The 25,055-nt window shown below is 36.9% G+C and overlaps 1 protein-coding gene across 8 annotated transcripts in view; it reads right to left on the reverse strand.

The window, feature by feature from the left end:
• The window catches only part of iqsec2b (IQ motif and Sec7 domain ArfGEF 2b), a 335,147-nt gene that overhangs the window by 25,126 nt on the left and 284,966 nt on the right, over window positions 1-25,055 (reverse strand). For all 8 annotated transcript variants that reach the window (XM_039774838.1, XM_039774837.1, XM_039774840.1 and 5 more), the window contains 5 exons: window positions 10,139-10,409; window positions 9,545-9,940; window positions 8,161-9,131; window positions 3,872-4,030; window positions 1,448-1,570 (listed from right to left, as the gene is read on the reverse strand). In XM_039774838.1, coding sequence (XP_039630772.1) covers window positions 1,448-1,570; window positions 3,872-4,030; window positions 8,161-9,131; window positions 9,545-9,940; window positions 10,139-10,409 — 1,920 coding nt within the window. The remainder of the gene's footprint in view (window positions 1-1,447; window positions 1,571-3,871; window positions 4,031-8,160; window positions 9,132-9,544; window positions 9,941-10,138; window positions 10,410-25,055) is intronic.

Consider the following 25,055-nt stretch of genomic DNA (forward strand, 5'->3'; position numbering starts at 1 on the left):
CAAGAATTTTGGAAATGAAGGGTAGATTATAAATAGGACGAAAATTACTGAAATTGGTCAGATCGGCACCAGGTTTTTTCAGTATTGGGGTTATTGCAGCAGATTTAAAAGATGAAGGAACAGTACCAGTAGTGAGGGAAGAGTGGATTATAGCAGAGATAAGGGCGACCAGAGAGGGGAGGCAGGCTTTGACTAGAACTGTAGGGAGGGGGTCCAGTAGACAGGTGGATGGCTTAGACTTACAGACAAAATCTGAGATTTCTGAGAAAGTAGGAAGATGAAAAGAGGAGAATGAGTAAGTTGGTGGGTGAAATTCAAATAAAGTACTGGAGGAATCCATACTGAGAGATGAATCTTCTGTATTTTTTCATTAAAAAAGGACATAAGGGAATTACAAAATTCAGTTGAGTAAAGGTGAGAAGGTAAGAAATCCGGGGGTTGTGCGATATTGTTAAGTAGTGAAAACAATGACTTAGTGTTTCCTTCATTGGAAGAAATAATGAAAGTATAATAGTTAGATTTAGTTTGTGCAATACAGTCCTTGTAATAAAGTATATAGTTTTTGTACATTTCTTTGTGAACAAAGAATCCAGTTTTTTTATATAACCGTTCAAGTTGCTGGCCTTTGGCTTTCAAAAGCCGAAGTTCAGGTGTGAACCAGGGAGCAGAAAAGGAGAAAGAAACAGATTTAGTTTTTAATGGAGTGACACAATTAAGAATACCATTAAGTCAAGTGTTATAGTGTGAGACCAGTTCTTCAGGACTGGATAAATTATCAACGTCCATAAGGGAATCAATACTTTCTTACTATATATACAGGTATATATATATATATATATATGCATGTTGAAGGCCAGAAAACTGTGATGACAGACCAGAGCTGCTTTTAGCTAACAAGATCTTTTGGAGTAAATCCTTTCTATACCTACTCTTCATTTTATATTTAACAAACACTACATGTGGTTTGGCTCATTATTGTACATGTTAGTATAACAGTTTAGAAGTATAGTATATTCTGTACATAATCATATGTTAAACAAAATATCCATCTGATTTTGACTAACTAATTTACTTTTACATTTAGTCAACTAAAACTGATTTACTTTTTCTCGACTAAAATTTATTTATTTTTTTGCAAACTAAAACTAGACTAAAACAAAAATAATTAAATGACTAAAATTTGACTAAGAGTAAAATGCAATTTAGTCAGAAGACTGAGACTAAAACTAAATCAAAATGTATTGTTAAAATTAGCAATGAGACCAATAAGCCAGTTTCTCTAACAGGAACAGGGTTTTCCAAGGCATTTTAGAAAACAAGTTTCTGTGAATAAATGGGTTATTAAAGCACGTGTAAGTACAGACAATGTAAGCTTTCCTTTCAGCATTGTACTTCTAAATTCACACATTCAAAACAGACTGCAAGATACAAAAAAACAATGACTGACCTAAAGGCTTCGATAAGCCTTTCCACTTTCTGAGCTTCACCCTGGACCCGAATTTGAGCCTGGAACTTTCGAAGTGCATCGTCCAGATCCATGCCAGAAAAATCCATCTCATCAACAACACAGCTGGGGATAAAAACACATTTTAAGAAGGTAGGCTCTTTTGTGGGAACACTCTCTGTTAGATTTACCTTTTTCCTTCAGACGGTCAAAGATGGGTATATGTATAAATGCATTTACACTGTTTTATCTACATTTCCAAATATTCTTTGGTTATATTTTACTCAATAGTGATGGATCAATAATCAGTTTTCTCCTCATCTGACATTTGTAGCTTATAGTTAGACAATTCACTTTTGACAAGGTAAGAATTTAGAGGTTTCAAGGTATGGTCTACGTTTGACTAGTAGTAGATGCACTATTAGTGCTATTAGTACAGTGCACAACTACCATCAGGTTGTAGATTGAACTTTGACATTCTAGATGTTTGGACTTGATGACAAGAAGGTAATGAGTTCAAATGGGAATCAAAACATGCAAAATAATAAAAAAAAATAAGAACCCAGCAAATATAATAACAAAATTTTATCTCCCAATCACAAACAATGAGAAATTTCTGATACAGTAATATGAAGTCTAAGGAAAAATGGCTTTCAAAAGTTTCGTATGTAAATTGGTAGTAGGATGAAAAATGTTACTTGGAACTGAACACAAGGAAACCCCAAGACCTCCTTCATCTCATGCACAGGTTGGTGATCACATAAAATCAGATGTGGTCATAGTGCTGGAAAAGTAAGTAGACTTGATGAATTTGAATGCTATCTAGCTAGCACCACCGTATGCTAGTAATGGGGGCCTACTGGACAGCAATATGGTCTATTGAGTAGTCTCTAAAGTAAATATGTTAAAATGGTGGAGAACAGTGGCGTAAAAGCACCATCCAACCAGAACAAGGCACTGAGAAGCTCTTTCTGTGGAACGTAGCGAGTCCAGAATAGTAGATGTAGAGTACTGTTTGAAAAGGTATTGAGGGAAGTGCTTGTTAAATACTGTGGGTAAGCTGACCAATCATCACATGACTTATACTGTTTGTAGTTTAGAAGTTTATTATTTTTACCCATATGTGGTCTTTTTTTACCATCACTTGTATTAACTTTTTGATAATAAACCTCTCTTTTGATACTATTTTTCCTTGGGTATAATTTGTGTCTGAGGCCAGCTACAGTCTACGCACATGTATATAATGTTCATTTAGAAAGGGGAAATTACTTGCAACATTAAATGCAAGGCCAAACAATATGTAGGAGGGCTGGCCCAACAAAAAATAGTATAGGGCCTAAAGTAAGAGGATGAAAACTTTCTCAGTGCAGCAAAAAGGTAGAGTTGTATAGTTTCTAACAAGGCAATTGTAAGATGAAGACCAATGCTAACATTGAAAGAAGCATTTAACATTTCTTACTAAATCGTCTATCATATACCACCCAAAGTTACTTTCAAACACAACATTGTGAACAGCAGTTCAGAGTATCATCAGAGGTAATGTTATAACAGACATATTGCTCAGATCACATCCTACATGTATGAACTTCCCTAATTTACAAATTTGAACAAAACTGTCAAAAAACTGTAGCATATTAAAAACAGGCCAATGGTGGTGTTTGTGCTTTGTAATCATATTTATATAGCATTTCTCAAACATTCTGTCAGCGGAATGAAGAAAAACATTTTCTTCAATATACAAGTTTTGACTTTGCTATGATAACAAGTCTGAATAATTTTCCTGATGTGCTCTGGTCACTGACTGCTTATCAATGTAGAGGCTGTGGCCATAACCCAAGTAGTAATGCTCTTAGTTGTAAGCCATGTCTCCTAACTGTTAGATGGAAAGTGGGAAGTTACTGCAGATAAGCTGCTTAAAGATGAGGGGTCTTAAGGAGGATATTAAATCTTGGAAGTGCAGTGCTAACAGGGTGAACTAGATATCAGTGTAGATTGTGCAACTGAGATTTTAATATTTTTTCCCAACTTAGGAACTAATCTAGAACTACGTAGAGAAGGGAGTAAAATGATGACATCCATCTGACAAGGAGGAGAGGTGGCTAGGTACTGGAGGGAAGAGAGGATTAATTGGAAGGTGGGAAGAAGGAGGATAGATGTCACCTGAAATAGAAAGTGTAGTCGACAATTATTTAGTTTCACTGTGACATTGTTTGTTGTAGTTTTGCTTATTAAAGGTTTGCTTACTTTCCTACTTGACTCTTGCTGTTTAGTTTAAGTACCATACTGTATATAACTGAATATCTTTAACAAGACAAAGCTCCTTTACCTCTGTGTCTAAATTAGGTTTAAGAAGTGGGGTGAAACCAATCCCTCTGACACTATAATCAGTACTTTTTTCATATTAACAGTAGTATGTTTGGTACTCACTCTAGGACATCCTTATTAAACTGCTGTCGGCTGCCAAGGAACTCCCCAATCATTTGCCGGCTAAGTCCCTTCCGTTCCAAAATGAAGCGTGCAATGCCCACAGGAGTGTCCGAAACAAAGCCACGTTCTATTAGATACTGGATTCCCTTTTCTGGCTTTCTGTTGAACAAAGAGAAAAAAATCAGATGGAAAGAAACTATTAAATAATTATTACGAAGATAGGGATCTTAACTAGGGTGGATACTACAGAAAAATACACAGATTCAGTCAAATTCTGGAAAAGATGAGTTCAACAGAAATAAAAAAAGGTAAAGTCACACACTAAGAAATGTTTTATGAACAATTTTAGATCTCCAAAAATTATTGATAGATAGATAGATAGATAGATAGATAGATAGATAGATAGATAGATAGATACTTTATTAATCCCAAGGGGAAATTCACATAATCCAGCAGCAGTACACTGATACAAAGAAACAATATTAAATTAAATAGTAATAAAAAAAAAAAAAAAAAAAAATGTATTGTGCCAATAAAAAGACATTCAAAGTGGAATGTGTATTAAAGTGGTCACAAGAGCTACAAGAGACAGACCATTAGTTACTTTGACTCTGCAAAGAACAATAAAACTAAGAAAGCTTCTATCTCAGTTAGCATTAAGTATAAACTGACAGAGTGTGAACTTGTGAGGAGACAACAATGGAGAAAAGGTGTGCTGGCAGAATGTGCGTCTTCAGCAGCAAAAAGTGCCTGCATAGACAACTGTAGTACAGAGGCATAGGGTTTCAGCATAAATTACTTATAGTGATAATCTCCTATCTGTCTACACCACAGGTAGTTTCCAATGAGGAGGTTTGTTTTCCTACTGTAATCTCTTTTAAATACACTATGATCTCTTTTCTTTTGGGGTTTAGGAAGGCCCTCAGCAATATTTATTTGAAAGTCAGTGTTATTCTATTGTCTATGTTAGAACCACCCTAAAATGAATCTGACTTCGTTCACAGTCCCACAACATATTGTACACAATCCTGTGTGGCCTGCAATAGGCTGCAAAGTGAAGTTCTACCCTGTGTCTTTTGCCATTGAGGTTTATTATAGCTACCAGCAATGCTGGATATAAGGAGAAGGCCGGCTGGATGGAATATTAATATAAATGACAACATCAACCTTTCTGTGCGTGATTCTGGTTTTAGTTTTAGATTGTTGGCTTGTGTCCATTGCTGCTAGGCTAGTGTAAAGTCAACTGTGACCCTGAATTGGATTAAGCAGGTTTGAAAATGGATGGATCACTCACACCACAGGTTATCTGCACTTTCCAGGCACTCCACAAGATATCAGGCCCTTTTGTTTTCTGTTTTTCTACATCCCCTGGATGTCCAATAATTGCACTCCGACATGTTTTTGTACCTGAGACAATGCCATTCAGAAGTATTCCAGAGTTACAAAATCTTTCCCCCTTAAAAGTTTTACCTTCAAATTTCTGACTAGATATGACTGAGCAGAAATTCACATGCTCAAACGAAAATGTTTCATATTCAATTACCAAGAAATGGCTGATTATATTGAAGTGTGCTGTAGATCTATATATACACGTAAACAATATAGTAACATTAACTCTTCACAGTTCATTATGAGAAAATGGATGACACATATATGTTTACATAGTATGCTATAACAAAATTAACTATGAAGAAATTCACACAAAAATTCAGTGCAAGTCTGGAGACACATGCTTAGGCATTATCAGCATTAAACAAAAGGTAAAGTATTTTAAAGATGGAAGCACAGACATGGCCCATTATCCCTGTAGTGAATTCCTTCCTTTACTTAAAACCACAACAATAAAAAAAAGAGATTATCACAGAGAACCCATTTCACAAACAGAGAAATTGTCACATACTGACTTTCCTGCGTGGCTGGAATGGTGCTCTGACACAAGTATACTGTACCTCTATAATGATAGCAAAAAATACAATTTGTGATTACATTTTGTGAGTAATGGAGTTTTCATAAAGTAGCAAGTATATAAATTTGATCTGACATGTAGCAAAATCCAATACATATATTTATTGAATTGTAAAATGAATTTTTAGAATGATCTATGTATGTGAGCAGATATCAGTTTTCAAAACAGTTACATGGATACATTTTGGGTCAACTTAGGAGAACACACACATTTTTGAGAGGAAAGTGGAGTCCCAGAGAAAAAACACACGGACACAAAGTTAGCATGCAAACTTCATACAGACAGAATTTAGGCTGGGCACTCATCCAAAAACTCTAGAGGTGTAAGGCATGTATGCTAGCCAATTCACCAAACATCTCACCCATCTGCAAGTACATTAAAAAAAAATAAAAATCTGCTGTTTAGATACATATATACGGATGTCTCATATTAATTTTTAGTGGAGGTTTTACTACAATAGGTCTTTCACGTTTTATTTATTATATGCTGTCTGGAGATATTTAATTTGTTTCTTTGTGGCAGGTCTGCTCCAGGTTTTTGAAATGATTTTGCAAGTTTCACATTCTGTCACAGATTCTTAATCAGAGTAAAGTTAAGATGTTAACTGGCCAGTCTAGTATATCTGTCTTTTCTACTTGAACGATGCCATTATAAAGTTGGCCCTGTACTTTGGGGAAGTATGAATTTCAGCATCAGCTTACTTTTTTTTTTTGTAAATGTCCATCTAGATTTCCTCAAAGTATCTGTGTACAATTTGCATGGACAGTTTTCTTTCAATTAGGATCTTTTCCATTATCTACTGAAGAGAAGTGTCACTGTATAACGATGCTACCACCACCACGATTCATTGCATTTAAGTTGTTTTGGATGACACATATTACAAGATGAAATACAGGAAACCATTAATTAAAAAAATAACTTGATCAGCAATAAAGGCTGAAAGAAAAATGTTTTCTAGGCTCATATTTTCAAAACAAGTTTTTGGTCAAAATGAAAACTCATAAAGAGAGACAGATAGAAATATTGTCCTTGTGCCAATATGTTAGGGCAAAGGGAGGAGGGATTGCACAGTCAGATGTCTGCAAGCAAAATAACTGCCCCAGTTGTACCTCTTATTCTCCAGGCTGTGACTAGAGCTGCTGCAGAACAAAGCAGTGCCGTCAGGATAGGCAGCATTAGTCACAATGGCCTCTAATTTTGCCATCACCATCTTTTCTGCCACTGCCTCCAGTGATTTCAGGATCAGTCACTGCAGCTGTAAAATTAATACAGCTCATGTAACATCATGCCTACAGTGAAGATGAGAGGTGGCAATATTGGGCTGTGTGTCAGAAGCAAATTAAGACAGACACAGCAAAGAACATTCTGATACATCACAAAAACCTAATTCAGCAGGGAAAAATGGAGGCAGTAGTGAAAACTGCCCTTTCAGTTGTATAGTAATCCCACCACAAGGACAAAGCTATACAGGATAATAAAATGTGACAGTACCCTAAGTCTAACAACGGAACTCTTAGTATCGGGTTTAGCCCTCCTTACTTAGTTGCCACTGGTCATATGCCTTGAAGTAGTAGCATCTGAAATCACCATGGTAAACAGAAACAGATGGTACTGTAAATTAAAAGATCAAAGACTAATGTGAAATGAATGTGTAGCTGAAATATGGTAAGAATAAACCTGAGGTGCTTGGTCAAAATTCTAACACTAAACCTGTCAAGAATTGGTGGCACATAGTTAATATCTTAGTCAATAAGTGATCCACAAAAACTAGAAAAAAAAACGGAGCAAATCTACCATGTGGAAAATGGGAAAAAGTGTCCAAACAGCATCCAGAGCTAGTAGAATCTTGTTCAAAGAGACTTTAAACCTTTATTGCAGAGCAGTGAGAAGATAGTTTATTGTGTGTGCTCTAAACAGGTTTGCTTTTTATCTTTAGTAAATTTGATCAGATAAAACTAATTTCACCTACATGCTGTCTGAACAGAAATGTGACTGTACTAGTTTAATTCAGTAAAATCTAAAAAATAGGTTTCGGTCAGAGTTCTTTTGCAATGCAGCAAGGAGGCATACTGCACTTTGAAGTGCATGTTCATATTTCTATTCCCGTTTAAATGTCCTAATTGCTGTAAATGTTCAGCCTGCACTTTCCTTCACACTAATACATTTTTTATGAGATAGTTTGACAGTTTACAAACTAAGTAGTAAATGTTTTATGCATTTGTTAACCATAACACAGAGAACTATCAGTATGGATAGAGGAAGGGACAAAGATGAAAATGAAGACATAAATGGGCATAGGGACAGAAGATAGCCTTGCACTCACTTGTTGAAAAGGTTGAGCCCAATGCGATATTGTCTTCTCTGCACCACATCATTGTTAAAAGCAGGGGAATCCCAGCTGTGCCGGCTCTCTCTCTGGTATGTCTGCTTGCCTAGTGGCGGGAGAGGCTCCCGTAGGCTGTCCCGGGAAGAGGACCCTGAGCTGCAGTTGATGGTCTCGTTGGAGTTGGTGGTGCTGTTAAGAGAGTCGTTGTCCCCATCAGAGCAGCAGGGTTCACTGCTGTTCATATTGTTGACATTGCTTAGGGTGCTGCTGCTGTTATTGCCAGGCCCTGAAGAGGAAACACCCGTATCTATAGAGCTAGATGGAGGATCTGGGTACTGGTGCTGATGATGGTGATGATGTGAACGTCCTTGTGTCCTGGTTTGCCCTTGAGGGGCAGAACGGCTAGCTGGACTGTGTTTCAGGGTGCCCTGAGGGGACCCTATTCCTGTGCAGCTTGACTCTTGCTCATACATAAGCTGTCGACTTAGTGACCCCCGATCTGATCGATCGCTCATATCCACGGAACTGTCACTGGGTGGCTCTATTGTCAGCAGGGGTAAATGTGCTCCTCTCAAGCGGTAGTCCCGGCATTCCATGCATGGAGTACTGCGCCTACTGTTACTACCACCCCCTTCTGTGTCCCTGCTATCTTCCCTCCCTGCTCCTCCACCAATCCCCCAGTATTCTGTGTCAGTGCTGCTTGGTGCCCGGTCCAGAGACAAAGGAGATGATGGTATTCCGTCCTCCATGTACAGTGTGACATCGCTATAAGATGTGGCAGTGCTGTCCTCATGGTGCTGAACACCTCCCCCTCTGCGGCTACTGCGTGGATTGCTACTGCTCCAGATACTCCCATCCTCCCCAAAGTCCTCCACTCCGCCTTCACCGCCACTGCCTCCTTCTCGTGAGTCTGAACGTGAGGGTCTGCAGGTCAGGGCATCGTCAATTGAGTCAGCAAGAGATTTTACCTGTTAAAAGTATTGCCAAATTTTAAGACAGCAGATAGTGGTAATGAAGAAACAACGGCCTACTAACCTACAATTTACTTTCCTTGAATGTGCTCATTTGTCTCCTAGTGTCCATGGCTCTCCCAGATGTGGGGATGCTCCTTTCTCTCTTGTGATCCTGTACGGAAAACTCTGGCCTTTGTTCCACCCTTTTTCTACCAGTTATGCTACTGCCCTCCTTCCTATAGTCCTCCTCTCCAACTATAGCCCCATAACCAAATATTTTTTACCATGCTAATTTTATATAAATCATCCTGTCTGTCTTTGCACCAGTAGGTGCATCTAGACAAATCCATTCCTATTTCCATTCCTGCTAGGAGCCCCCCTTTAATCCACACTCTCTCACCCATCCACCCTGAAATAAAGACACTTACCTGTTTGGAGAAGCTGTCTTCTAAATCAGTGATCTCGTTACGATACTCAGAAGCACCTCCTACTGTGTTGTTGGTGGGGTCCAGCTCTGTGGTGTTGTTGCTATTGGAGGAAGTCTGGTGACTAGAATACTGTTGCCCTTGGCCTTGGATTTGCCCTTGAGTTTGTCCTTGTGCCTGGGCTTGCCCTCGATTCTCTGCTGCTTCTCTGTCATCAAATGAGTACTGCATGTGCATATTGGAAAGGATGATACGGCGGGACATGCGACTCTCAGAGGCAGAGCTACGCAACCTCTCAAAGTTCTTGTTCATCCGGTACTGACGGAAAGCTGTCTGTATGGTCCGAGCTGCCCTGCGGCTCAGGAAGTAGCCACCGTACTTCCTTTCCAGCATCTCCACCTGCAAAGATTTACAGAATTGGTAGACACAGCAAAGTGCAAGTCAGCTGTTCATTGCTTCCACACAGTGTTGGAGGTGAAGGAAAGGTAGGGTATGTAGAGCGTGGAGCAGGGCTATTAAGTTAGCTCCACTGAATGGAGGATGAGTTTGCGAGTTGGGTGTGAACTTGTTCATTGTATAAGGACATATCTCACTCACCTTCTTATCTTGCAGATCCGTTGAAAGCTCATAGCTGTCTGACAGAGCCTTTGACCTCTTGTTCTCCTCCTCTTCCTGCTTTCGAAGTGCCAGGCTGGCTGGTTGATGACGGCTTCTCTGAGACCAAGCCAAGCTGGCAGGAGGTGGCGGGGGATGATGTGGTGGGGGCACTGGAGGGCTGGTATCGTAGCGCTCACTGCGGTAAGTGGCCTGATTGCAGGGGCTGTCCACAAAGCTGCTCGACTCGGTGCTTTGAGGCTCCCCCTCCACACTACAAAAAAAAAGAGACAGAGAGAGAAAAGGGTTCAAATGTCAAATAATTAAAGACAAGAGTGGATCACACTTTGATTGTAGCACAAAACATTCATGAGATTAGCTGTCAAGTAGCTGAGATGAAGTTTAACTTGTTATTTCTGTTGAAGTCCATTAGATAAAACCAGAGATCACGCACTGTAAGAGGCTTGTCATCCATTAAGAGTATTCATCCCATGCTTCAACGAAACATTAAACATAGCTGTTACTCTTAGAGAGCCAATATAAGTGAGGTGGTGTGCTTCTTTCATTCAAGACTTGCCATTTCACTTAGAACTTTGATTTTTTTAAACTCTAGCCTGCAATGACACAATATTACAGCTATCAGAAAGACTAAAGTCACTGCAGGCATAACTGAAAAGTGGAACTACTCACATCCATCATTATTGTCAGTTCTAAAAAGGTACTTTTAGAGGGCAAAATAAGGTACGTTTAGAGAACAAAATACCCCCAAAAAAAGTCAGTAATATGCAAGGATCACAGCAGAAAATAAAAAATAGCCAAAATATACAGTAAGCCAGACGTAGAACAAATCAGTCCTATCAGTCAAATTCCTTTCTATAAATAAATAATTTGTGCAAATTCTCTTAAAGATCTTTGTATTTGGCCTAAAGCTTGGACACAGGACCATATACAGCACATACATTCAGTGTAAATACTGAACAAAGCTGGTTAGTTGCATATCCACAACAATGCAATAAACAACGTAGCCCTGAACAGGAAATGTGAAAGAACGTATGGCACTGCAGTAAAACAAATAATAAGAACATGCAAGAAAATAGGATAAAACCAAATGATACTCTGAAACATAATAATTCATAACAATCTTAAATTGTAATTCGTTTCCTAAACCTGCGGTAGGCTGGCACCCTGCCCAGGGTTTGTTTCCGGCCTTGCGCCCTGTGTTGGCTGGGATTGGCTCCAGCAGACCCCCGGTGACCCTGTAGTTAGGATATAGCGGGTTGGATAATGGATGGATGGATGGATGGATAGTTTCCTAAACCTGGTTACACTTCATATAAATATAGTGCTTTTCACTCGAGCTCTCAGTTACCTGGTAAAGCTCCTCTCATTCCACACTTCAGTGGTTGTAATCCACTACTGCTGATCCTGACACAATTTGATACCTTGCATTCTCAGTAAAGACACCACAGCAGTAAAAAATCATAGAAAAAAATCAATGGATACCCAAATATGTTCATTCTTTTATTTTATATGGACCTTTTGCAAGATACACCATCCCATGTGCCTTAGAAAACATATAAAACAAAATACAGAGCAAAAAGCAGCCAACAGCAGCTTGATAACATTTTAATACACAACTGTTATCTGCCCATTTGGAGAAAAATATCTAGGGATATGTGTGGTCCAACACTCAGAAAAAGTGAACTGATGTTTACATGGGAGAGTGAAAAGCATTTCACAAAAAACAAAATCGCCAAGGGGGGAGATCAGACTCAATCACAACCAGTGAGAATCCATTTTCTCATTTGTCTACAACATACAGTTTTAGGCACTGGCACTCCCACTCCTGGAAATTTTATTGGACTATTAATGTGATGGGGAAAAAGGCAATTGCTTTATGCTGCTCAAATGATCTTTCAGGTTCAGGTGCTGATGAAAATGTTTGTGCAAACAAATGCTGGTTACTGCCTAAGGTTAAATTAAAAGACACCTATAGATTCTACCCAAGGGTCAAAGTTAAACTGCCAGTTTAGCTGCAGACAATGAAACTATTTGGCAGTTGGTCTCTTGTGGTTTATAGCATGTCCAACAGCCTTCTGGCATATTTACATGCAGGAAATGGTTTTTACTTGGTAGTTTAACATTCTTACAACATTGGCACCTTATAGTGTATTACATATTTTTACTTTATTTTCTCTTTCCAAACACAAAGTACTGTGAAAAAATATCCTTAATGTTCATTTGAGAAGAACCACGGTATACAGGTCTTCACTGAAACTGTTCTCAATCAACATCTTAAGGCTTTCTGTAAACAAGACTGTTCTGTTCTGTTGAAGGCATCTGCTATAATTCACAGAACTGTATTCTACCAGCTGATTTAGGGTAAGTTGCTGCTATGTGCCCAAAGCCATAAGGAAAGGTACCAGCAATCCTAAAGTGAATGTCAGTTAGAAAATAGATAGGGATAGATTGGACACATAGGCTGATGTATTTTGCCATTAGGAAAAGCTATAATAATAACCCATCTTAACAGTGGCCAGTTTTGATGAGCCAACACAATTGTCCTACGGAGCAGCAGCTCACTAGCTGTTACTCTCTTTGGGCTTCCTGCCCACCATCTAATTTTATAACACTCATAATTTGATTCAAGGTAGTAGGCAGCAACAGAAACAAGGCCGGAATCCCCCCATGCTGGAATGTTATGTTGTCTGGTGCTTCTCATTTCAGGGTCTGAGTGTCACAGAGTAGTAACATTTATCACAGAGGTAAACTGGAATTGCCAGCGGTGAACCACTTCTTTTGACTACGCCTGCTTCTTTGATACAATCTGCTGCTTCTTCTTGTTTTGCAATGACTATTGTAATAACGAAATGTGTGCAAGTCTGACCAAAAAAGTCTAAAGTCCCAGGGATGGTAAAATGTGAGACTTAGTCACGGCTTCACTGGTGAAATTGTGTTTTATATGTAAGAGGTGCTTGTATTCAGTATTATATATTTTACATGATTTTGTACAAAAATAAAAAAAAACTATTAAAGCAAACCTTAAAAATGAAAAAGCAAATCAAAAATGTCATGATAATTTAAGAAAAAGGTAGATGTGATTAAATTAGCAGTACAATGAAAAATTAGAACATTAAAAAATTAAGGCATAAAATCAACTTAAACTGAAAACAAGAAAAAAAAGAGCACAGTAGTTAGTCTTGTTGCTTAACAGGAGCAAGGACCTGGGATTTAGTTTCTAGCTCAGTGATTGTCTGTGTGGTGTTTTCTTAGCATTCCGTTTTACCCTTTCATTCAAAAGATATGCATATTGTGTTAGTTGGTGATGCTTAATAGGCCTGGGATTAGCGATGGTAGGTGCATGTTAGATAGACATTTCATCTACAGTCAACTCCTGAAAGAGGATCCAGTTCTCCTGTAAAGGAATAACTATGGACATAAAACAGATCAATGAAAAAACAAAATGAATTTCCAAAATGTTCAAGGTTTCAAGAAAAATATGTTGCTAGTTCTGTAACTTTGCTGTTTTACTTTCTTTGCCAAGCAAGAATGATGGAACCACATTTGCTATATTGAATTGTGTTATTCTCAAAACTATGAGAGCTGCTTTTACGTCTCTAGAAAGTCTGTATTGCTGTTTCCTTACTTCCGAGTATCTGAAATTGTTTATATATATAATATAATGCACTGAATATTTTATATCTTCAGGACTTCCACATGTTAAAAAAGAGCTTATCTGACTGAAGCCTAAACCTCTGATATTACTCCTAACTGTATTAATCAATTGGTCTGTATCTGTCTTTCCAGACTGGCATTATTCTAGATCACCACACTTCAACTTGTGCATTGTTATCCCATATGGTCAATGATTTCTTTGGAATAAGCTCAGTTGGGTTACATGAGCCACTCTGACACCAAGAAAACAATGGTAAACGTAAGTCCAGGCCTTGCTCCCCGAGTGTGTCCTGGTATTCTTGTACTAGGAGGTGAGGTTGGTAAATGGAAGTAGTTGAACTTATAGTAAACACTTTTGACATTTCTTTTTGTCTGGTTCTTCTCCTTAAAGGAATTTATCATGGGTTATTCTACCAGGAGTACCAGATCTTCCACAAAATAGCTTAAAGGCTGATTAAGCCATTAACCATAGGAAGAACTAATGGGCAATAAGTGAAATTGTCAAGATAAAAAGAAATCTTCTGTATAGTCTTAGCACAAGAGTCTCTGGATATGATTGAGATGTACCAATAGGTCAAGAAGGTGACAACTGGGACAATGACCAAAGCATCAGTTAAAACAAATGATGCTTTTTCATTCACAGTAAGGCATTTATTAACTGTTTTAATGAGGTAAAACAACAAATAAGTGAAAGCGACTTGTCATTAAATTTAGAAAAAACAGAGATGGTGATCATTTAGGAAAACGCAAGGCAAGGCTGACAATTAAAAATTCAACTTTTAATTTGGTACATCACTGCTGCCTTATAGCTCCATAGTTCTGGGTTTAAATCTTAGCCCAGGCATTTTCTGTCTGTACAGTCTCCATGTGTCCCCATGGCTTTTCTATGCATGTTGTAGTTACTAACCACATCCCAGACATGTGCCAATTAATTTAACTGCTAACTCTAGCCAACGCTGTGTGCGTGAATGTGACCTGTTGATGGACTGGTGTCCTATCCAGGGTTGCTTTCTACCATGTCTTGCTCATGAGATAAGATCTTTGGCCAGTGACCCTAAAAATGTATTAATTGGACTTGAAAATAGATGGATGTATGGCCAAAATTTAGATGTTATCTTAGACGTTCGTTTAACTTTTAGTTGTGCTATTTCTAGATCTGTTTTGTTTAAAAAATTATAAAACTGAAGTTGCTCCTTATATATAGGATAAAGAAGAGCAAGTTTGTTCATTTCTATTGATCAAATGTTTCTGTTGTAAAACTTTATTCCCAGACTGATCAAATAGTTAGAATAGAATCTTACAGTTATTTAAAAACTTGATAGCAATGATCATAACTAAAAAAACTGATTTGGCCAGCACATGACTTGCAACATAAGTACAGTATATGGTGCAAATTTGCTGAAATATATGCCAGATGCAATTCAAGTATAGAGTTTGAAAAAATGTAACTTTAATAAAAGTTAAGGTAAAAATATTGATTTTCTGATTTATTGTTATTTTTTTTAATGATTTGAATTTGATTCTTAAAGTCTCAATATCAATCTCATGAATCTCTGTCCTGCTGTATTACTATGTGTAGATTTTTGCTTGTCTTCGTTTTTGCCATCCGATCCAGTAGATGGCACTAATGTGTATGTTAAGGCTTTCTATGTAACAAGCACTTTACTACTTCACATAAACGGGTGTGTCCTATTTAACGGAAATTAGTGTGTTAGATGCTTAAATCAGATTTGTGGACTTACTATGGGTTCAAACAGTGTGTTGGTAAAGTACAACTGGATAAAAGCAAAGCCACATGTAAGCTGTGCAGGTCAGACATTAATTATTGTTGTAATACAACCTTTAGAAATTATTCATCCTGCTGTCACCTATAAATGTAATCTCAGTCGGCAAAAAATAAATAAAGTAGATGCCATTGCATTGTATTAAAAAAAGGAAAACCCAAATATGTGTGGACTCTGATGTAGAAATACATATGTTAATTAAATTACGGTAAATGTTTGAATGAGTGCAGTCCTTTGAAAAAAAAATTTTTTTTTTGAAGAATAGTGATATTTTGTTCTACATCTTCTAAATACTGATGCTAACTGATGCCACTCCATAAATGTCACTCCATACTTATGCATATGTTATGAAATCATGTAGAGACACCCTTCAATTTTTTTATTACTCTTTAATTTAATATTGTTTTTTGTATTGGTATACTGCTGCTGGATTATGTGAATTTCCCCTTGGGTTTAATAACGTATCTATCTATCTATCTATCTATCTATCTATCTATCTATCTATCTATCTATCTATCTATCAAATAAAGTGCTACTGAAATTTGTCACATTATATATCAATGGTTAAGTAATTTCTAAAAAAGCCACCACTTCAGATATATCTGTGCACTCTAATTCAGTCAAGATAAAATCGGAATAAAATCAAATCAGGACATCAGTGCTGATACCCAGCCCTATTAATAGCTCAAAGCTTGAGCTTTGAATTGAACTCAAAATTCACCAACGTTTTTCTTACAAAGTCCAAAATGCATATGAAAATTTTTGTGAACTGCTGTGCAGCATTTTATAGAGCTATAAAACTAATCAATGGCATCAATAATAATCAGTGAAAAAAAAGTTACCAATAAATTTTATTATTGATTTGTTGACTTGTTTTATCATTATGTACGTTACACTTTGAGGTATTGCAGAGATGGAGAATATAAAGCTGCTTTGAAAGTGTTAAACTTGCTGCATTCTAATTTTTTCCAACGTACCTATTATTAAGGAATGAGAGGACTGTGCAAAGACTGAAACTTTTTCATCTTTTTATAATAGTCTTGCCCTTTTGTGAAAATAATGGATTTTTCTAAACTCCCGATTAATTGAAAAAATAATCAAAATAATTGAAAAAAAATGTTAGGTGCAACTTTAGTGGTCTTGCTGTTGTTGGTATTGGTAGCAAACAAAAAGAACTTCAAAAGATCAAGACAGAAGAGTTGAATTTCATCCAAAATCTGATCAGTCATTGACACTAATGCTTAGAAATTGTCCATAAAATTTCATAATAATTGGTCTGTTTGTTCACAGGTTAATATTCAAATTGTTTTATCTCAGGCACACAGACATGCACATATTTCCAAAAAATGTTCATAACATTTTTTAGGCATATCAAAACATGTTTTACATTGAAAACTGGAATGCAATTTTCAGGGTATTTAACCAAGAATAAATAAAACTAATATGGGACACGCATCCTTAACCAATACGGCACCCAAAACTCTGTAAATATCTTCATGTGAATATTAGAGAGGCACCAGTGGTCCATATGATTTGGCATACTCTTGTTTACAGCACTTGGTGAGGCTGCTTGAAATACTTTGTGACAATTGTAGCAATCATTTTGGTAAGTTCTTACTTATGCAACCTCATTCTCTTTCTCTTCTCTCTGTCCCTCAATGGCTTTTGTCATCAGTCTCCTGATATTGTAAAAAGACCACTGAGTGAATGTGTTCTTAGCAATGATAGAAAAGACTTGGGAATTTCATTTTATTTTTCCAGAGTCATTCTTGTTGATTGTATTATGGATCAGTACTTGAAAAACACCATAGGAGGATGAACAGCCAATATGCTGGGGTAGAAGGATTGTGCCTACAGTGGAACTTTGGTTTTTCTTCCATTCATAGCCAGCTATTCATAACTTAATATACTAGGACCGCTCTATTTAAATATTAATATTCAGTTCCTATTTGTAAAGAATAAGCCTACAGATTGTTACATGTTTGTCTTCAGCATTGTGTTTATGTGTTTTAACTATTGTACATGAGTATATGCATGTAGGATTCCAGACTGAGCTAAAATGAATAAAACTAAATGTCACACAAACACTGTATGACATGAAAAAACTAACAGTTCTCCTTAAGAGGCCTTATGCCATTCATGACAGTAGTGACCCAATACTACCTGGCAGAGAAATGCATACAGTAAATCTCTAACATCATGTTCAAACACCTACCCCCTCATAAACATATTCATTTCAAGAAGTTCTACTATTATTAAATTCGTGTGTAACTTCTTTCATTTCCTGTAATTAGGATTCTGATGGTTGCAAAAGATAAAACTGTAAAGGTTATTTAGATGAAATCAGATACTCCAATTAGAAATAATGACCTTATGAAATGAGAAGGGCGTAAATGGTAGCAGAGGCCAAAACAAGCAAATTAAGACAAATAACATTCGAAAGATTACAAATAACAACAAATTTCCATTCAAGCCAAAACATGCAGTACCTTATTATATTATTAGTTAACTAAAAAAATCTAATCAGGATTTACAGTAGCCATAGTCCTACATAAATGTCCTCAGCTTTACTAGTGTTGCAAAAAAGAAATAATAAAATGATTTACTCCTTCCTCCCTTAGACATTTGTGCCACACCTATAGTAAAATGTACAAACACAAAGGAAACAAAAAATTGCAATGCATAAGCAGAAACCAAATAAATATTACTCTAGGGAAAAGTAGCAAAGACTGTTAGCATTGTTTCTGAACTACTACTTAAGATTTTGAATATTGGTTTTAATAAAGAAAATGGTTTAATCTGAACAGAATTTACATAACTGTTTTTGTAGTTAAGATATTCAGATATTCAGGACAGGCACCTTATGTAGAGTGTTAGTATACTCTGCTTTCTACAACCCTGAACCTGGCTGAGCATATTTAAAAATGGATGATTTCATGTTTTATTAGGTTGATAATCTTATGAGCTCTTTGCTTGTACTGACAATTTTTGTAGCTACAGAGCTTTTTCTGTTACTCTGTATTTGAAGTATCCCCCATACCCTATGTGTTTAAAACATTCCTGCTTATACACTGCTTAGCCTGCAGAACAAATTACTGTTTACACTATCTGTTTGGCTCATCATGGAATGCATAGAATAAAGTAGGTGTTAAAAAAGCAATGTGGCCTTGGGAGATTTCAGTAAAACACCAGTCTGTGCACACCTACACAAAATGGTCCATGTGCCTCCCGCGCCAGCAGCAGTAACAGCATGACTAATCTGTAACAAACAGGACTCTCATCCTGAATTTCAGCAGAAGTTCACAAAGCTCTAAATGCCCAATAAGTAGCTATTGTAATTGAACTGTTTACATTTTATCTGTATTATATGACCTGCTGAACTGATTCTGTATATGGAAACCTGTATGCATTACAGACTATGTAGATGATCTGTTGAATGGAGTGAATTTTAAACTCTTAGCTAAATAATTGTGCAGAAGCAAGTTAGATCTACTAAAAAAAAAACAACATAGGATAGACAGTAACAATGATGGTTCTGATTTCTTAAGGGACATTGATGATGTAATCAGTTAAAATTATAGAATAGAAAAGATGGCAACAGAAAATTCAAAGAAAAACAAATGATGTTATTATGCATGCATGCAATAAAATAACATAAAATAAATGCATATATATACTGTATAAACAGGGTTGTCCAGATCTAATTATGCAGATCCAGATCGTCTGGATGACTTTGATTTATGCAGGGACGATTCCAGATCGGCACAAAAACGATTCTTCATGTCGTCAGTTTGCATACTTCTCGATGGTCCGGGATTTTTCGGGTGATTTTCTATATAATAAACTTACTAAGTTATAGCATAATGAAAATTGCATAATTAGACCTGGACTATACTGTATAATGAATTACACACATATATATTGTTACACATGTGCACATGGGAGGAAGCTTAGAGGCTTGAACAACTATAATCGCCTGCTGGACCAGGAGTTGGCACTGTCATCTATATTTTATCCTTTTTTTACCTCTGCAGACCAACAGAAGAAACCTCTACTTGATGTTATATATATACAGTAATCCCTCGCTATATCGCGCTTCGACTTTCGCGGCTTCACTCTATCGCGGATTTTATATGTAATCATAACTAAATATATAACACGGATTTTTCGCTGCTTCACGGGTTCTGCAAACAATGTGTCTTTTTACTTCCTGTACATGCTTCCTCAGTTGGTTTGCCCAGTTGATTTCATACAAGGGACGCTATTGGCAGATGGCTAAGAAGCTAACCAATCAGAGCACGCAGTTAAGTTCTCCTGACTGAGAAGCTAACCAATCAGAGCACACAGTTAAGTTCCTGTGTGCTGAATGCAGTGTTAACCAGGAAGTCTCGTCTCGCTCGTTCAGCATCAACGTGTTTTGCTGTGTAAAGAGTTAACTTTTGTGCTCTTTTGTGTTTATCTTTGTGCATAGTCAAGCCCTTCATTATGGCTCCAAAACGATCTGCTCCTGCTGCTGCTTCAGGGGCCGTGCCCAAGTGCCAACGGAAGATGTTAACAAATGCCGAAAAGGTAAATGTTTTGGATATGCTGAAGGAAGGGAAAAGTTACACCACTGTAGGACGCCATTACGGCATCAATGAGGCTACGATTCTTTTTATTTAAAAAGTAAGAAAGGAATATAAGCTCTACGGCCGCAGTGTCCTTTTAACCAGGGTACAAAATGAGTTGTAAGTGGATGTAATAAGGCAGTAGTCTGGATGGAATCTGATTTAGGGATTTGGATTTAGGAAGAACAACGGCGGTGCTACACAATTGCCTGAAGTGGCTCCTTTAGAAGGGCTGTAACGCTCTCCTTTGTTGTGCAGTAAAATTAAACTCATTGTTATCGGACAAGTCATCGTGTCATTGTTGGTGGGTAATCATAATTAATTTTCTACTTACAGTACTTAGTACATGTACGTACGTTTAGTGTCACTGTACACACATTTACTGTATACTATTTTTCTTGCATTGTACGTATTTATTGCTGGTGATATTGGAGACACTGGATATCTTTAAAATAATATTTAGGTTTTACTGTATATAAACAGTGTGTTTATATACATAATTTCAATGAATCTTACCTAATATCTAAGAGAATACAAAGGGATTATGCTGTATAACTGTGCGGGAATATTTATAAACAGTGTGGGAGAGTTTATAAGGGCTTAAAATATATAAAAATAACCATACAAACATATGGTTTCTACTTCGCGGATTTTCACCTATCGCGGGGGGGTCTGGAACGTTGGCAACCCCCGCGATCGAGGAGGGATTACTGTATATATATATATATATATATATATATATATCTGCGGTGGGCTGGCGCCCTGCCTTGCGCCCTGTGTTGGCTGGGGTTGGCTCCACCAGACACCCATACCCTGCAGTTAGGATATAGCGGGTTGGATGATGGATGGATGGATGGATGGATATATATATATATATATATATATATATCATAACAACACCATTTATTTATATAACACTTTTTATACAAACAGTGTAGCTCAAAGTGCTTTAAAAGATGTCAAAGAGAAAGTCACAAGAAAAGAAAAACATAACATTAGGCAATAATATTAAAGTCTCTCTATTATAAAAAAAATCTTGAAAGGTTGGAAGGAGATGAGAAGTGATTTTCTCAGAGAGACACTTTCACGTACCGTGTGAAAATACTAAAACCGACATCTTTACAGTTTAATTGGCTTGAGTAAATACTTGCTAAACCACCGCCTTTTTTGCCTTGCTGAACCGAATGAACAAAACTGTAATTCGGACAGAGGTGCTGCTTCAGTTGAAACTGCTACACCATCTGAGCTGGGCCATGTTTCACTTAATGTAAGAAAGTCTGTTTTCCTATCACTGATAAAACTGTTAACGCTGTAATATTTAGTAAAGCCACATTTAAGGTCTTGGAAGAGCAGAGCTGAATGGGAGTGTTACAGCAGCTGGAAATGGTAATTAAGTTTTTTGATTTTATGCCACTTTGTGTGGATTTTTTATTTAATCTATAATCTGTTATTATAGTTTTAATACAGAGCAATTCTACAGGTGAAACAGTAATTAAGTTATTCACATTTACACCGCTTTGTCCAGATTGTTTAGTTATTAGACCACGGTTTGTTGTTATAGTGCTAATACAGTGAATATTTATAGGTGAGCTCACTATAGAATTATCACATCCTAACACTACATTACAGTAAACATTAGGACTAAAATTACATAGTCATGAAAAACAGATTACCTTAAAGATATTGACAGAGAGGACCCGGGCGCTAAACCTGTTTTGATACAGGACATGGCATTTGTAGAAAAGTGGTCTCTTCCAGAAGAGGTCCCAGTTATCAACAAAGCCCATCTTTTACCATCCACAGAAGATTCTCATCCATGTGTTTAGGGCCAGGAGTTGACTATAAATTTAATCTGATCTACGGAGCATTGGAAGTGGACCTGATACAACAATTCTCGCAGCTGAGGATCTCTCCTTCATGGTCTGAATGGAGGATGTGAAGTCCTCTTCAGGAGTGGATATCAAATGTCGTTGACATCAACATGATTACAATTATCCCAATAGTCCTGCTGTTGTGCTTCTCAAGGACTATTGGGACTCTTCTTTCTACATCTTTAACTTGTGCATCCGAGAAACACGACACAAATGTTTAACGGTCTGTAACCATAAGTTGTGGTGCCGAAAGATCAAGTCTCCTGTAAAGACCACACACATCACCATTGTCTACAGGAACAGTGGGGGAAAGGAGATGGTTGAAGTGGTTGTGTGTTGCGATGCAAGAGTGATGAAGTAGAGATGACTTGGGCTTGTGCCCCTGCTTCCATTGTTCCCAAGTTCCATTGGTGTCATCATCTGGAGCAGGAGCAAGTGAACAGCTGACTTGGCCCAGAGTGCAAACACCATGACATGGAGTAGAGGTAGCCAAATCTACCCTGGAAATCAATGAAGTCTGTAAGAGGCAAGCTTCCTGATTCCTGAGATGCTTTTATCTGACAAGGAACTGTTAAATCTGCATCTCTAAGGATTCCAGTTCTTCAGCAACATGTTGAAGCTCATGATCAGCCATCTTGAAACTGATGGCACACATATAATGAAGAGCTGACTGACTCATTTATTTATCAACAAAAATACTATTTCCTGTTTAGCTAAAGAGCTGAAATTTGTCAGAACGATACATCTAAGGTAGTAGGTATCCTCTAAGAAATGACAATTTCATATATCTGTATTTTTGTGTAGAAAAAAAAAAACAATAATAGAAAAACGAAATACCCCAAAATATCAAAAATGGATTAGCTGACACATTTTTTTTTATTTGTTATCTGTGATTAATAATGCTGTAGTAAGTTGTATGTTCTAAAACACCACATCCTCACAGTACTGGCAGTGATCGTACAGAGAAAAGGGGTGTGGCAATTTATGCAAATGAAGGCTGTTTATAGAAGCAAAGAGAGAGAAGGAAACTGTGGCAAAACTCAAAGAAGATCCATTTAGCAAGTGTGCTATCCACTATTTCCAGGCGCTGTGGCTGTAGGTAGGTCAGGGAGCATGTGCTGATAGCACGTTGTAGCACCCACCACATGATGAACTACCTGGATTGGGACCCGAGTGCAGCGGGTGACACCTCAGCACCACTCTGGAACAGTGGCTGTGATCATAGTCAATTTTGCAGAAATGATCAAGTAAAAAAGATATTTAATATGTATTTTGTCTCAGCCACTTTGGGAAAACAACTTGATTGTCTCGCTGGATGACAGTTTTTGTCTTATCACCCATTTATTTTAATCTGGTCCCTTTTCTGACAAATATGTTGCCAAAACAAGTGTTTGTAAGGTTGTCAAACCTTAGGGAGCAATCTTCCTTTATTTCTACACCACACCCACCTCCCCAAAAAAATCTTTAAAAACTAGCAAACCAAAATATCTGTTTCTACTAAGTTTCACTATTAAAAACTCTCACACGAAATATAACATACAGTATTTGCAAAGAAAATGAGCTCTTTTGATTATCATTACCTGTTGTAATGTTATATTTGACATAATCCACAAAGCAAGATTTGGGCAGCTGGACAGTGTTAGCATGATGCCCTTGGCCAAGCATGCACTATATGTGACAAAAAATCTGAAATAAACTGATTGCACTATTTTTTTTATCAGTACATAGTCCTGCATTTTTGAAAAAGGCGTTATTTTTTCACTGCAAATCATGATTATGTTCACAATGGAAAATTCCCATTTTTCAACTAATTACCAGTTTGAGTTCAAAAGAATACAAAGTTTCCTATGATCATCAACAAAAGCCAAGGTCATTAACTAGGAAAAGCAGAAATTGATCTATGACACAAATGTTTTAATCAAGAACAACTGTATGTAGCATGTTCAAGAAAAATGGAGTTCCAGTAGTCTAAAATTACTAATGCCTAGTAAGAAAACATTAAATATTGTAAGCAGAAAAGTACTCATTTAGTTACATTCAAATACATCTGATCAACTGATGGCACTATAACCGAGGCCCATTGATTTAGAAAATTTACCGGGCACAGCCTGATAACATAGGTAGTTAATACATAAGAAACAGGTATGAAAAGTACATTTTAGGATTGCAAGATATTTAGAAAATTATAGAATTTAATTTAAATGCAATATTCTAATAAATTACACAAATTTCAGAGACCTTCTATTAAAGTAGATATTAAAAAACTTATAGTTTTATTTAATACATAATTTAAATAGAACACAGTTGGAAAAATATCTAACTCCTATATATGTTAATTGCAAACAATGCTAGCTGCATTGAATTTTTCAGTTTAAACAATTACTTATTGATTTTTAACATCACATAGTTTTGATTTGGAGTTTAGGTTTAAGCAATTCATTTTTGACTTTTGATATTACTCATATAATGTCGATGTATTTTTTTCTGTATATATTTTTTCTTATGAAACAAATAAGATTAGGATTTGAAAAAAAAGGATACAGGTAACACAATGCTGGTAACTTGCAGTCAAACATATTACCATCTCTATTATTCTGCAACCGCTGTAGACTACAACTAGAATTGCCTTGTCTGAGTATCAAATGTGAAGCTCATCACAGCTTTCTAAGATTTTTTCAGCATTATTGAACTGTTTGGTGTGGTTGGAATTTTTTCTTCCTCACTCTTTAGGTTGTCTGCAAATGGTCAGTGAGTCATTTAGGAACATGTGTTTATATAATATACATTTATATGTGCGCTACACTTCCATTGCTAAACATTTCTGAATTATCACCAAGTAAAAACGAAATTATTATGATTGTTGTGGTGCTAAATCATTGCAAATATAAGGACCATTTCGTATTGGAAGATTTTTCTCTATACTACCTGCCCTCTATGTGTGTGTGATTCAGTTTGCTAGTTGTGTGCAGAAACATCTCTCTGC

The sequence above is a fragment of the Polypterus senegalus genome, chromosome 13, assembly GCF_016835505.1.
Source record: "Polypterus senegalus isolate Bchr_013 chromosome 13, ASM1683550v1, whole genome shotgun sequence".
In the NCBI taxonomy this organism is placed as follows: Eukaryota; Metazoa; Chordata; class Cladistia; order Polypteriformes; family Polypteridae; genus Polypterus; species Polypterus senegalus.